The 15,156-nt window shown below is 43.7% G+C and overlaps 1 protein-coding gene across 3 annotated transcripts in view; it reads left to right on the forward strand.

Moving 5' to 3' along the window:
- Positions 1-15,156, forward strand: part of WDPCP (WD repeat containing planar cell polarity effector) — a 156,040-nt gene that overhangs the window by 136,724 nt on the left and 4,160 nt on the right. Inside the window, exons 15-17 of one of the 3 annotated variants that reach the window (XM_082047436.1) lie at positions 1,757-1,892; positions 9,687-9,787; positions 11,317-11,345. In XM_082047436.1, the coding sequence (XP_081903562.1) occupies positions 1,757-1,892; positions 9,687-9,787; positions 11,317-11,345 (266 nt within the window). The other 2 variants (XM_082047437.1, XM_082047438.1) reach the window with 2 other exon arrangements.

Here is a 15,156-nt window from a genome sequence, read left to right on the forward strand (position 1 = left end):
TAACTCTAGGGTTGTAAGTTAAGTAGGCCTTAGACATTACTGAGTAGGTGTAAAGAGAAAAAAAGTAATTACATCAGCTTGACTCACACCGTATGTCTTAGCTTTGACATTTAGAAAACTAAAAGGTTTAACATTTCCCTCCTTAAAGGTAAGACCAAGTGAAGATGGAGGCTCTTCAGGACCAAAGACTCGGTTCACAGGTGGAAGCTTGACAGTGAGAGCTGTCAGTTTGTCCCATGAATGCTGCAGTGGATTTTGCCTAGATGGTAAATTCCTCAATGGGAATTTTATTTAAGCCCTTTCCCGGAGTTCTTCATGCACATCAAAAGCAGTTTCTCCTGTATCTTTTTAAGTTTTCCGTATTGGTCCCCTCCTTCTCTTGGTTGCTCACTCTACAACAGGCTTCAAGAAGAGATCTCCAGAGAAACCAACTTACCGTGCCCTTGAGTTGAGTTTCCTAGACACAGAGCATTGCTCGTACACCTTTTTGCTCCCCTCCTTTTTTTCTTCTTTGGATTTTTTCTTCAAGGTAGAGAAATTGCAGCCGGGGCAGTTTAGCTCCTTTATTTATTGTAAAGTGTTGTGCATGCTTGGAGGTGTCTTGCCCTTGACCGACTTGGCTGTTTTCCCACACATGTTTCTCCACATGTGGGAAATGGCAGCATAGGCAGAGAATATCAGTTACCTGAGAAAGCCAAATTGGTTGCCACACTTCACCCTTTCTCACACCACAGATGCTAATAATATTTAGGTAGCCCAAAGAGTAGAAATGGTCAGCAGCAATAGTACGGCATTAGCTTTTTAGGACTCAGAGGTTCAGAAATGCTCACAAGTAGATTTGCCCTCCTAAGTCAGTGAGCATTCTGGGTCTCCAGCCAAAAGGTAAACTAGCAGTATGGTAACGCTCGTGAGAGCATTATATATCCCTCACACTGCCCATGGCAACACCATGGGTATCATGCAGATTAGCTTATACAGGAGCTGGGAAGGCAGAGAACAAGGGGAAAAAAATAGGATTTAAAAAAAACAACATGCAAGAGGGTCTTACAATTTTGAGAAAAAACTTTTAAAGCCTTTCTCTGTAACAGGATTTTTTTTCTTAATACAAATTCTGCTAGCCTGGGGGTTGATTAATTTTTTTATATATTTTCTTTAAGTCTTACACCTAGAATATGCAATTCTTCTTCTATATTTTTAAGTGGTTCAAGTATTTTCAAAAAATTTCCTTCCCCAAATTGTTCAGACTGGAACTTGGGAATTGGAGGCCCCTTCTTCACCTACTTAAGGACTTCAGGTCTCGATTGTGAACCAAAATATTTTGAAACAAAGCTAAGTCAAGTCTTTATTTTTAAAAGAAGGAGCTACACATAGCCTTGTGGGGGAACAGTCCAAATGAGAAGACTTTAATCCACATGGCAACAGTGAAATACTCACACACAGCAGCCTTTAGCAGCCAGCTAGACCTTCTGTAGGTGGCAATTTAGAGAAGGCTAACTAAAACCAACACACACTCCCTCCCTCCCTTCCAAAAACTCTTGGGTGTGTTATTGTTGCCAGTCATTAGCTACTTGGCCACCTTTTCAAGGGAAAAAGTCAAGAGTGAAAGTTGTCTAAGCGTATAGTTCTCCATTGGATTTGAGCCCTTACAAGATGGAACACCCATGTCTTTATTGACAACTAAGGTAAATAGTTGGCAGCTTGATTGGTACTTTTAAATTAAGTAAGCCTGATATCATATCTTGATTCATTTTAACAGAACTTCTGGGGCAGCCAGACAAAGACGACACATCTCGTGAAGGTTTCATTGACCGATCTTCCGAGCACGGCGAAGAGCGTGACCTGCCTGCTCCAGGTCCAGCTGGCAGACCACCAGCGCAGAGCTGCTCCCGCAGGTGAGCAGGGCAGGAAAGGGCACACACACAACTTGTGTGGCTATCACAAATGTTCCTTAAGGCCAAGGAAAATCCTATATTTCCATAACGGAATATGGAAGGGAGGGCGCAACAATTACCTAAAATACTTTTGAAATGCATGTTTGATATTCTGAACTTTCCTGACAACCTCAGTTGTCACCTGCATCATGACTGTAAACACAATAAAACATTAAGACACTAAACACATACAAAGAAAAACTCAGAAACCAGAAAGACATGGCATGGACACAAAGCAATCTGCAGAAACAGACAGTTTGTGAGCATTTAACATGCACTACCACAACCATTTTCAAATTGCACCATTTGGGTGAATGCAGTCTTCCTTGATGAATATGCACAAGAGAGAAATACAGCAACAGAAATGCAGCAAATTAATGGTTACAAGTGATAAACAGAACTTTTTAAAACCTAACGTGATCTTTGCAGATTTCTGTAAATTCATCACTAGCCTGGGATCAAAATCCCTGGGATGATCTTTCAAGAGTGCCTTTCTTCCAAAGTTGATTAAAACTTAAAATTTACCTAGCAGGAGAGAAACAACAGGTCTGACAACTGCGTTTTTTTCGATGCTTTTTTTGCTAGTGAACCAGCTCACCACTTTGCAACAGATAGGAAAGTAGAATGAAGCAGCTCTCCTGCAAGATTAAAAAAGCTTTTATTTCTCTTATTTTTCTTCATGCATTCTTGATAGAAAAGAAACAATTATTTGTTCTCAGTGAGTATGTAGATGTGCTTTTTTTTTTCTATGCCTACTCCATGTAGGAACATTTTTAGTAAATCTAGTGTGAGTACAATATTGAACTTCCACATTGACAAATGATCCTGACCATTTGTATATAACTGTGCTGAACACTCTTTGTGTGGGAAAGAAACGCATTTCTTTCTCCTTCTGGAAATCTGTATGTTACCTAGTTTTCTGTCTTTACTCACATGAAGAGATTGAACTTTTGCAGTATTAGATCTGATATCCATTATACCAGCTGCACACTGCCAGTGAAATACATAGCCTCCTACAACTTCTAGGATACAGAACACTGTCAAAAGCTTTCAGAGATACCTAATGGATTTAGAGATGAGGCTTGCTTTTAAAAATGTAGTACGCAATACTTCTGTCTTAACTTCCAGGATGGAGATAGCACCATATTTGTATGGGCAAGTAATTAAGACAGTAAGATCATGCTGGCGACTATGTTGACTACAGAGGACATTCCAAGTGCTCCAATAAAAGGAGCTCCTTTAACAGAGCACTAGAGAGGAGACTAATCCCAACATGCCTCTAATCCCAAGGTGTAAACACACTGTCCTTCCTTCAGCTCACCTTTTCCCTCCTGGAGGTTGCTATGACTCACATATCTCTGGCAGTCCCACGTCTCCCTTCGTCAGGTGTCTGAGGAGAGAGATACAGAGTTCAACTTTACTCCTACTCCCAGGCTCACCGGCTTGACCATTTTTGCCTGTGTCTGCCCAGGTGGGTCACCAGAAGTTGCTGAACCTCACAAGCAATTGCCAGAGCTGCATAAACCGCTGGGATTTCCCAGGGCTTTTGTTTGCCTCTTGCTGTGCTGGTGAGTGTAAAACAAGCTCCCCACCCACACGACCAGCTCCTCCACCTGCCGACACGCAACACTTGCCGCTGACCTCCCCCAGGAGCACCCAGAGCTTCTGGCTGTGTTTTGCAGAGCTGTGAAAGAAAACTTCTCCATGGCTCCATGGCCACAGCCAACGTGAATGTGAGTTTTAAAGGCACTGCATGTGACAATGCCAACCAGCTGGGAGGGCCACATGATGAGGGATACGGATCTCCAACAACCTCTTCTCTGTGCTTAAAAAACCCCCACAGACAGTTACAAGTGTGTAACTGTGGGCTATGTTTTGCCTCCAGTTTCACAGTGTTTGTTTTCTATAATATATCTGCTGCCAAGTCTGCATCAGACTTCTTAATATGAAGAAATTTGCATAAAGAAAGGAAGGATTTGAGTGATAGGAGCCTACATAAATAGGGACATTCTCTAGTTTACAGTCATTGCAATGTTTCATCTCACTGACCAAGATTGCAGGATTGCGCTGTAATTATTGGGATGAAATTTACCAAAAATGCTTTAATTTTCAGTCAGCCCTGAATTGGTCAGGCAGTTGGACTAGATGACCATTGTAGGTACTTTCCAGCTGAAACAGTTCTATTCTATTCTATTCTATTCTATTCTATTCTATTCTATTCTATTCTATTCTATTCTATTCTATTCTATTCTATTCTATTCTATTCTATTCTATTCTATTCTATTCTATTCTATTCTATTCTATTCCATTCCATTCCATTCCATTCCATTCCATTCCATTCCATACTAGAGATTTGTCTGCCTAATCTGAGACATCAGCAGAGGACATAGTTTATAATGGGTAGATTTGTGCAGCACTTGAGGAATTTTCTTTTAACCGATCCAACATGGGAACCTAAAATCAAATTGTATTTGCTTTCTGCTGCCTCAGTGAATTCACGCAAAAAATGGGAACAACACCTTACTAAAATGCAGTGAAGTTTATTAAATTGCAGTTGTATAGTGCTTGCAGCTGAGTATCTTTGTAAGTGCACAGCAAAATTATTATTCTAACCAGTTTCCCCCATCACAAATTCATATCTGACATTTCCACTGTCCATGTCTTCCCAGCCTCCAACCACTACCTGCAGTTTAAAAATCAATAATCAGGACACATTCTCTCTCCTGTAAAGACCCTTCATTGTTCATTAGCTTGGTCACTTTTTGTTTCGTTATTGGCGTTCTCCCTTCTGCATGCTGTTTAATGCTAGTCTTCGGTATTTATGTATTCTGCTCAACAGTGAGATAAATGTACATCCCGAATCATTTCCTACTTACTTCTTTCCCGTCAAGAAAAACTAAAGAAGAAAATTCCATTTTTGTAATAGATTTACTACTGCCATAACCCCATGCACAATACAGCCTCCTCTCTTGGCCAATTCACTTCAGCCATGCTTTATAGAATGTCCTGAGTTGGAAGGGACCCACCAAGGATCATCGAGTCCAACTCCTGTCCCTACATATGACAGCCCCACAGTTCACACCATGAAATCCATGAGATATTGCCTCTGAAGACTTGATTTGTAGTTTAGGGGGGCAAGGTTAGCCTATAGCTTTTGTTGGCTTCATACCGTGACTTCCTACAGCAAACGTCCTTGCTGGTGATGTGACAAGAGTCAGCTCAGATCTGGACTCTTTCTTCTTTCCCAGTGACTTTTTTCAATCTGCCTTGGCTTTATGTCTTTGTACCAGGTAGTCACACCAAAACCATGAAATCAATTGACCTGTGTTTCTAACACTACCACCTCTGTCAGACCCAGATACTGTCCCAAATCTGTATCTCACCCCAGTTTTTGGAAGCTCTTCTCCTGCACATGCCCAGACTTCTTTCTTCCCTGCATTTAAACTTTGACAGAACCTTTGTTTTGGGACAGCTGAGGAATATCTCATGAACTACACCTAGGCCCTGTGAAGACTAGCAGAGGTCATTTCTGTTTAACTTACTTAATAAACCTTGTTACTGGTGCCCTTCAAGGAGCCTAACATCTTCAGATGTGTAACAGAAGCCCAGTTTTCAGGCTGCATGATTAACAAATCACTTTGTTTAACTCTTCAAATCATATAATTTCCTTTGCCTAACAAGGAAAGCTGTAGGCTGGGATAGAGATGGGGACAGAAAAGGCTGAAACCAAAATGATCATTTATAAAATAGTCCCAAGGGTTTATTTCTTTGAGAATTTATGCTAAGCAAAGTCTGTCTTCCTTTCTTGCCTTAACAGTCAGAAAACAGATAACTTAGTTTGAGACTAAAGAATGTTTTACAGAGAGAGAAAATTGGCTTAACTGCATGACATTTTAGTAGCAGTAGTGTTGCTATCAGTGGAGAACTGGAATCAACTTTCCAAACCCTGCAAACACACAGAGTAAGTTATGGGCAGTAAAGATTTCATGACAAAGCTTCAGATAGAGCCATTTTATTTGATGCATGTTTTCTTTCACCGTAACATTAACAGGACAGTTAAATGCCACCAACAATGCACAGTCCGGTGAATAATTTTACAAGACAGAGCTCTCATCTCTGGCTTACATTTGGGTTTGACCATTGTCATTCTCTCCTTCCAAGTGTTGGATGTGTTGTGTCTAGCAGTTCTTGTCCTGTCATTATTCTTGTTATCTGTGTATGTAAACATGTTGACCAGCGTAACCCTTTTGCTGCTCATAAATGAGGAAAATATTTTCAGGAGGTATGGACACTGTTGTTCAGAGGACTGAGGTAGCACACTGATCCTCTCGGCAACATGGTAGAGGAGCTGACTGACCCCCTGTGGGACAGCTGATTTCTGGATGAGCCAACAAGTGAGTGCTTGTGACCGTGCCAGGGTCTGGCACACGAGAGTCAGCACGGAGCTGCAGCTGCGCTCACTGCTCTGCCATCGACACTGAGAACTGCGGTGTGGGATTCCTCCCCATCACTCTGTCATTCTGTTTGCTTACCATAATGCATTTTGGGTTTAAATATCTTGCGTTTGCTGGTAGTATCAGGATGTGTGTTGAGCTGGGTTAGGGGTTTTTTTCGGCTTATTATCCATCTGCTTTGTCCCCATCCCCCAAACCAGAACTACTCCTATTTTAATTAGGATATCTCTTATTTTAATACAAGTTGTAAGGATAGAAGGCAAAAGTATACATCACCACAGTGATATTTATCATAAAACTTTTCTGTTGCTTATGCACTTAAAATTACACAGATTTCTACTGCTCTGCAAGGTTTTTATTCAAGCTCAGAAGAATTTGTATGTTTTCAATCTATAGCATCGCTGATCAAACCTCAGGAAGCATTAAGAGAAAACTGCATGACAATCTTTCATATCTGTATATGTTAGTTATTAAATCAGCATTAGGAGTGAGAGAATTAGAGTTATCCCACTGCATGCCCTTCTGTGTGTCATATTAAAAAACTACAACAAAACAAAAAGAAGCAAACAAACAAACAAGGCACCAAAACATTAAACAGATTTCTTACTCTTTACTCCCTTGTTTCACGCAATTAAACCAATTAAACATTCACCACTGTAATGGCACTTCTCTTTGTTCTTTCACTGTCAATCAATTTTTCAAAAGTCCTCTTTAACCAGGAAGCCAACCTGGACTTAAAATAGAAGGAATATAGGCTGAGAAATACAGTCTGCTACAAGTCCACATGTAATCCTACAAGCTGCTCTATCTGTCCTAGCAATTTTCGGTTCCAAAGTAACTCTATTAAGAGGTGTGCTGCGGGGATGTGGCGATGTGGTGTAGGAAATTCGCTGTGGAGGTGGGATCCAGCAGCTCAGCAGTGCTAATCCTGCCCAGTTTCTGCAGCTTCCCTTCTCATTATTTGCTGTTGCTCAGCCCCGGTGAAGGCAACAGGAGCTTCACATGCATCGAGAACGTGATGGGAGGCAAATACACGTGGCTTTGCATGAAGTTGCCTTCTCAATTTCTACATCTGTAAAACTGAGATAATACATTACCAATTTCAAAGGGGTGTTGGGCAAATTAATTAGTCAACATGTGTTGAAAATACCAAATTAACTCTTATTACCCCATAAGTACTCAAGATGTATCAAGGTGCGCTCTATGGCCTCTTGATTACAAATAAAGATCCTCTTGATTAAATTAGATTGCTAACGTATTACTGTGTTAGCTCACTTGAAGAAAGAAAAGTTTGAAAAAGCAATTTGGCTTCGTCACATGAGCAGTGTGTATACTTAATGGAAATTTTTCCAGCATTCACGAAACAAAGAAAAATCAATAAAATGTCTGCCAACTGTTCCACTGAAAACGTTTTATAATCTATAGCGCTGAGAATCCTGAGCCAAGATAAACCAGCATTGCTGACAGAAAATACTGACAATTATTTTACATTGATTCAACTTGGCCCAGCCCAAACTGACCTTGTTTATTCATCTCAGTCTCTTAATTTATATTAACTTGGCATCAAAATGGGACATGTGGCATGGGGGCTGAAGACCCATTTCTGTATCTTATACTCAGATAAATGTAGCACATTGAGTACTTCCAGTGCCTTGAGCTCTTAGGTAGATTTATATGCATTAGACAGAACTGGTTAAGTTCCTTTTATCCCCGCTGGGCTTTTCATGTCTGTTGACTGTAAAACTAGAAGCTCGGTAGAGGTAACATCTTCTTCTAAGCTTTTGGATATACATGAAATCCTCCCAGTACTGGTCAGTTTTAAAGACACATCCAAAGAGGATGGAGGGTTTTAAGCTCTTTTAAAACATAAAAATAGAAGGGTTATGGCAATTTGGCAGCCAAAAAAGCAATTTGCAGGTCTCGGCGGAATCCGAGGCTGTGTGTAAGAAAGCTGATCAAAACACTACGAAGGGAGATAATGGGGTCGAAGAGCAGAAGAATCCCTCCATTTTTGCAACCAGCATAATCTGGTCTGCAATGAAGTTTCTTAGTTTCTTTTGCTGAACCAATAAAGCTTAGCATGATGGGAGAGTTGCATTACTGCAGCTTAAAAATGTCTCAGGAAAGCTGATGAGGAGAGTTGCTTTTAGTTGCTTTACAGATGCCCAGCTGCTTGCATAGCTATCACCCAACCAGCAGCGTGAAGACAAAGGCACAGACAAAATCTGAGCTTTTACTTTAATTATTTATGTTCCCATCAGTAATAAAGTGGTTTTTTATGCCTGGAATATATTATTTGTAATATCAAAGCTGAGTGAGATTTTGCACTCTGGCAGTTAACAAATTGGGTGCCACACAAAAGCATTCATATTTTCATTCTCACAACTACACTGTTGTCGTATCTGAAAGCCACCCTCGAGTAAAACACTACTTCAGCCAAACATGACAATGTACACAGAGGGAGAAAAGTCATTCGAATGTGGAGAAATCCTCCAAAGGGGTTCCCAGTTGACCTGGCTTTAGACGTTTAGTTTAATTGCTCTGTTCAGCTCATTCTTGCCAAAGGAAATGCTCCCTCGGACTTCGCCGGGCACTTGGCAGTTTGAGGATGGCGGGAGAAGCAGCGAGTCGGCAAGCCAAGATAACACAAGATAACCTCCAAATTTCCAGTTCAACTGCCTTGTGAATGGATTGCCTTTCCACTTGCCTATGTAAGCAGAGATTAATGATGACTGAAGAAACTAAGACTAGCAAAACCAAAAAAAAAAAAAAATCCATCTGCATTTTCCGTAACAAATAGCTTATGTTTTCCTCCCTGCAGCACTTTTGCAACTTGGATTGATGGAAGTGGTGTGGGGACAGGGTTTAACTGCAAAAATCTCAGAAAATCAGTGCTGCCTTTCGGGTCAGGCATCCTTCTCTCCCAGCATCCACCTGACCACCTCTGTGCCAGGCTGTGCCAGTGCCAGGCGCCTGCTACATGTGTCCCACATACCCAACCTGTCCTGCTTAACAAAACTTTGATTGTTGGAAAAAACACCAACTTTACTATGGCATCTTTGAATGACAGGATGGTGCTGAAGCGACTGCATGGGCACATGAGTGATCCTGGTGACACCCAGTCAACAAACATACTGGCATCTGATAAAAAACGAGCTGCAGTTTGTAGCCAGGGAATTACACAGGCTGCTGTGTGCTTGTAAAGACAGAAAACAAACAAAACTGCTTTACTCTGCTGTGCAGCATCTCCCGAGCTCTTCAGTCCTTGCTCACTCCCCTCTTGTCACTTCTGCTTTCAAAGACCCACCGGCCGCAGACAGGCAGAGGACACTGAGCGTAAGCCTGGAGTGAATGGCCGCACTACCTCCCCAGTGGAGAAACCCTTTTCTGGCAGCCAGGAAGGTAAGCGAACGAGTTGCTTTCAAATACATACAAGAGGCTGGAGCTAGAAATCATGGTGATTGATATCTTGAAAAAGAACTTGGATCCAGGAAGAGAAATACGGCAGTGGCATTGCAGCATGAGCTTGGTTGGTGTATACCTAGCAGGGAGAGGCAGGAGGACTCTGCTACTGGCTCTCACAACATAGAATAAGTCAACTAATCACTATGCATCTCCTTATCTTGGAGGCCTATTCACAGTTTAACAAAACCAGACAAAGTGTTTATTAGTTTTCGTCATTGTTACTGTGTTATTTGGTGTGCAGTGACCAGGTCCTCCAGCATCAGAGCTTCACCAGTTACGTGGCTTGTGAAGCAGCGTTTTGCACTAACTCTGCAGGGGGTTCTGGAGTAAACAGACATAGCCAGCTTGCTTTGGCAGCGTTTGGTATCTCTGTCATAGCATATTCAACAGTATAATAGAGGAGCAGTCCAGCACAAGAAAGTAATAGTGAAAGAGTCATCCTGTAAAGTCAGCCAGGCAGGGATATGTAAGAGTATTTGCACAAAGGGTGAGATGAGGATTTTTATCTTCTGCCTTTGTCTGGGTGTCCCGTCTCTCTACTGACAGGTGTGGAGGAACAGAGCCACTCTCCAGGCGCACTGACATGGAAAGTCAAGGCGTAACTGTGGTTCCACTGAAATAGATAGTTTCAAACAAGCCAGCTACAGCTGCGTTCCCACCTTACAGTGCGGCTGAACCAGCAGCTTTCCACCATCAAAACAGGAAGGTCCTGCTTCCCCCTCATGAGCTGCTTCCACCCACACTCACAGGATCACACAGGGGGCTGCCAGCGTATTAACCCAACCAAAAAAGTTATTTGTTTGCTTTCCTGTGGGCTTTCATCTATCCCCTGAGCCCAAGTGCCTTGCCTGGGGATCAGAGGACACCACAGACAGCACCAAGTGAGGGGCAGAAGCACATTGCCTGCAGCAGGACTTCTTTTTGATGTTGGCAGCTGTTAATTCGGCTCAAGCTGTAACATGAAGATCCATCCTCCAGCACCTCCAGCAGCAACCTGACAGCACATGGGCTGCAAAACCCTCCTGAGACACAGGACAAGCACTGAGGCAGGCAGCCTGAACCCACAGCTGCCCCGGCATGGGTAGAGAGGTGTCCTGCAGTCCCAGGTCTGTTGCAGTGCCTGCGTCCCACTCCTGCAACAGCTCCCCACCGAGTTGGGACGATGAGGGAACCTCGATCCATCGCTGGCCTCATGTCTCCATACTGCCCTATCTGCAAAAATCACAGTTGCTTTGGTGTAGCATTTGAGGGAATATACATCTCCTACGTGTATGAACTTGTGTAAGCAATATATTAGATATTTTAATTCATCCATTGAAGAACAGGATATAAAGTAGCTGTGTCCTATAAAAAAAGTGAAAGAGTTACCTAATACCGTACCCTTGTTTGTTTGGGTTTTTCAGCCAGTTCAATGGAATGTAAATAACGTGGTGATCTTCTTCCCCCCCCCCCCCTTTTTTTTTAAGGAAATTTGAGACCAGTTCCTACAGAGCAGGTAACACATTTATGAAATATGTTTTTATTTCTACTTATTATTATTTACTCTATTTTGCAGCTTCCTGAAACTCCCATAGCCTGTCCCTGCAAGCTGTCTGCCTGCAGGGCTCTTACTGAAATTGGTAGAAATCCTCCTATACCGCACTGCTAGAGCAGGGCTTCGTCTGAAGCTTTGAATTGAGTACAGTGCATAAAATCGAAAATTATTATTATCTGATGCCTGTTGGATGTCACCTAAGAACTTATTGTCCTCCATCCATGTTTATCTTACATGAACTAGCCGGTGCTCCTACCAGTGCTTTCATGAGCAAGACCACAGTAGAGGGGAGTGAAATGCTACCCTATGGTTTCATGATCGCTTTAAGCTGATTTAATGGCAAGATGCTGCCAAAAAAGGTGAACTGGCCTTCCTCCCGCACCCCGTTCAGCCTCCAGTCCCATGTCTGCACTCTTCCAGATGGTGAGAAGCTCACTGGGGCAGGAGAGGAGGAGAAGAGCTCCATGTGGGCAGGAAGACCCTACCCCATCCCCCGAATCCTTCAGCTACCCCCATCTCCAGTGGGAATATTCCCTCCTGGCCTGGTTTGGTGCCCCAGGTGGTTGGGTGGCAGTGGGGGTACGTATAGAGCACATACATAGGGTGATCCTGTCTTCAGAGCTGATGAGTCAGCAGCGTGCAGCACCTATGCACTCCTTGCGTTCTACTTTAAAGGAAAAAATAACATAAAAGAAAAGCTGTCTCACGGCAGCATGGATGAAGGCACAGGAGTGCCTTTATTTTAACCTCCTCCCAATTATGGTTCTTGTTGAAACTTTTATTTTTGAGGCCAAAGTGTTCAAAGCTTGGCCTCAGTACAAACAGATCATTGAAAAAAAAAAAAAAAGGAAACACTTCAACCTCCCAGCAGAGCAGGATGGCAATTATTTATTTCTTTCATTGCAAAACTATCCCGTGCCAAGTAAAATCGTGCTCTAAGAGCTGTTCTACCAGTCCCAAAGCACTGCAGAACAACACGTGCTGGCCCCACCTCTGCAGCCTCCCGTGGGCCCCTGCGCATTTTCACTGAGTAGAGGATGGGGAAACGCTGGGGAGCAGGTGACAGAGTTCACCGGTCCAGGGTCATGCTGGTGAGAAATCCCCGTACTCAAGGGATGTCGCCGGTGGCCTTCTGATGGCTTTGGTAGCCTCAGGATACAGAGTAAAGTCAAATATAGCAGCAGTGACCGTCTGGAGGCATTGGTGGGATTCCTGGGTTTGCAGCTGGGTTATCCACAGCTCCTTCCCTGAGCAGTGTGTAAGATGCTCCTTGCCCTCACGTAAGCAGTTGAATTAATAAACTGAGAAGTTTATCTGGAAGCTCTGGACTATCACAATAAAATCCACGAGTGCAAATGTAAAGGCTATATAATAAGAGTGATATAAAGAAGAAAGCTTTGCCATCACATCATTAAGGACTTACACAAGGGAGCAGTTAAAGTATCCTTTGGTTCAAAAAAAGTTACTGCAGCTGAGTAATCACGATTGCTAAAAGCTGGTGGGTCTCAGTGTGACCTCTGCGACCCCGGTGGAGGTGCTCTGGTTTCACCACACATCACAGACCTGCTTGTGCACAGGAAAACAGGGCATCTTCAGCCCTGCAGAGCTGCTCTGCCTTTCACAGGACCGAGGGAAGGGAGACAGCATCTGTGACAGGTGCTTGGGCTGCAGAGGGAAACGACTCCCTGAGTAAGGGGGACCCTATTTGTGCACACCGGGTTTTTCAGAGTAGAAAAGCCATCCATGCAGCGTAGAATCATAGAATGTCCTGAGTTGGAAGAAGCCCACAAGGATCATCGAGTCCTCACACCATGTGTCTGAGGGCATTGTCTAGTCTCTTCTTGAATACTGCCAACACTAACTTTGCACTTCTGGGAGCACATTTCCAACACTGTTCTGTCCTGACTTTTAATGGCGTGTGGAAATTCAGAAATCTTGCACCAACACAGGAACCAGCACCCAGCAAATCAGAACAGTTGCTTTGTGGCTGGACTGACCTCTGGCTTTAGTTCAACCCATCCCAAATCCAACCCAAACCCAACAGCAGCAGCAGCTCTACACTCAGACACCATCACCAGCCCTGCTGCGTCAGTGCCAGCATTTGACAGACAGCCCACCCCCGAGATCTTGCTTTCACCCTCCTGCTCCCCACAGGCTGGCGTCCTTCCACCTCCACTTCCCGCACATTGCTTCAGAGGGAGCCCTCACAATGCTGGGCTCAGTGCCACGCAAGGGGAGCACACCCAAAACCCAGCCCTTCTTGCACAGTCAATTCTGCAGGAAGATCTCTGCAGCTGTGTGATAGATGATTTGCTTTGTCCCCTTTTGCCAGTTCATTGGCAAAGAGCTGGAGCCAGAACTGACCTATTTCCAGTGCAAATGGCCACAGAAGCCTTGGAAGGGACATATCCGACATGGACTCTGTCTTTTGTAGGTACATCATAAAGCACTCATCCTCACTTGCTGCCACTCTCAGCTATGAGGAAGCTTCTCCTCCCTGAAACTGGAAAGATCATGCAACAAAATGTTCCTAGTCACCTGCCAGAGCATCTGGCTGTCACACAGCCAGACAACACTCAAGCAGTTGAACAAGATTTGTTTCTAGAGGAAAGCCTTAGTTCTACAGCATACAAGAGATGTCTCGGAAGCAAGACCGTGCTATTGCGGGGGCCACCTGCCTTTGCCCCAGCAGTGCCAGTGGCTTTGCCCTACCACAGGGCATGTGTGTCCCCACTGCAGCCCCTTGGTGCATGGGTGATGATGGGTGAGGGCTGCTTTGGGACCAGCAGTGGCCAGAAGATCCCATCACTGGGGACAAAGATGGGGATGACCTAGGTAGTTGACAGAGGAGTGAGGATAAGCTTGCCCTATGCATGGCTCGGATGGGTACGGCTCTTCAAGCAACAGGGGAGAAGTAAACGAAAAGTGAGCATCCCATATGCAGTGTTTGGTGGGATCAGGGTTTGATGTTCATATTCAGTCCTGATCTCTAGGAAAGGCTGGAGATGGGATGGAGGTGGCCTTGAGAGCCACACTGAGACCCAGCTTACTCTTGCTGCTTTGAGCAGGGGTTGGGCCAGATGATCTCCAGGTAGTCCCTCCTGGCCTGTGTTATTCTGTGATTTAATAATCTTGAGAAAACTATATAGGTCAGTTCAAAGAGTTTCCATTTAGTAGCACCCAGTAAGAGTCCTCCAAACACCTTGGTTGTCAACCTCAGAAAAAATTAAACCCTTTGGAAAATGTGCAACTCAGCTGCTCTGTCGTTTCTGGACTGGAGATGGGTCTTATTTATGGTAATTTGAGATGCTGAAGTCAATGGTGCCTTATGGCTATCAAATGGTTGGTTTAATATAATATCACTCAACTAAACACCTATCAGCCAGAAAGGTTTTGTATGATGCTATACAAGGGAAACAAGGTGTTTCCAGTGAAAGGGAGCAGTACCTACGGATCCTAAAAACAGGCATGTCCTTCTACATAGCCATTCCTGCAGCCTGGAATTAGGCAGTCTGCACCTGAAAAAAAGAGATGTTTAAAGTAATTCCCTGTGGCTCCTTCATTTATTCTTCCCTCTCCCACTCTCCTCCTTACCTACCTTCATCATACCCTTGAAAATAATCCCCAGGAGAAAAAGCATAGCCTCCTGGAAGCAATACAGCAGCATGGTGAGGAGGTTTCTCTGTATTTCCCACTCCGGGAGACTAAAGGGATCCTTCATTCTGTCTCAGACCTGGGGAGATGGAGCAAACCATCCTGCTATCCCTGCAGG

This window comes from Streptopelia decaocto (assembly GCF_964273445.1).
Source record: "Streptopelia decaocto genome assembly, chromosome: 3".
Lineage (NCBI taxonomy): Eukaryota > Metazoa > Chordata > Aves > Columbiformes > Columbidae > Streptopelia > Streptopelia decaocto.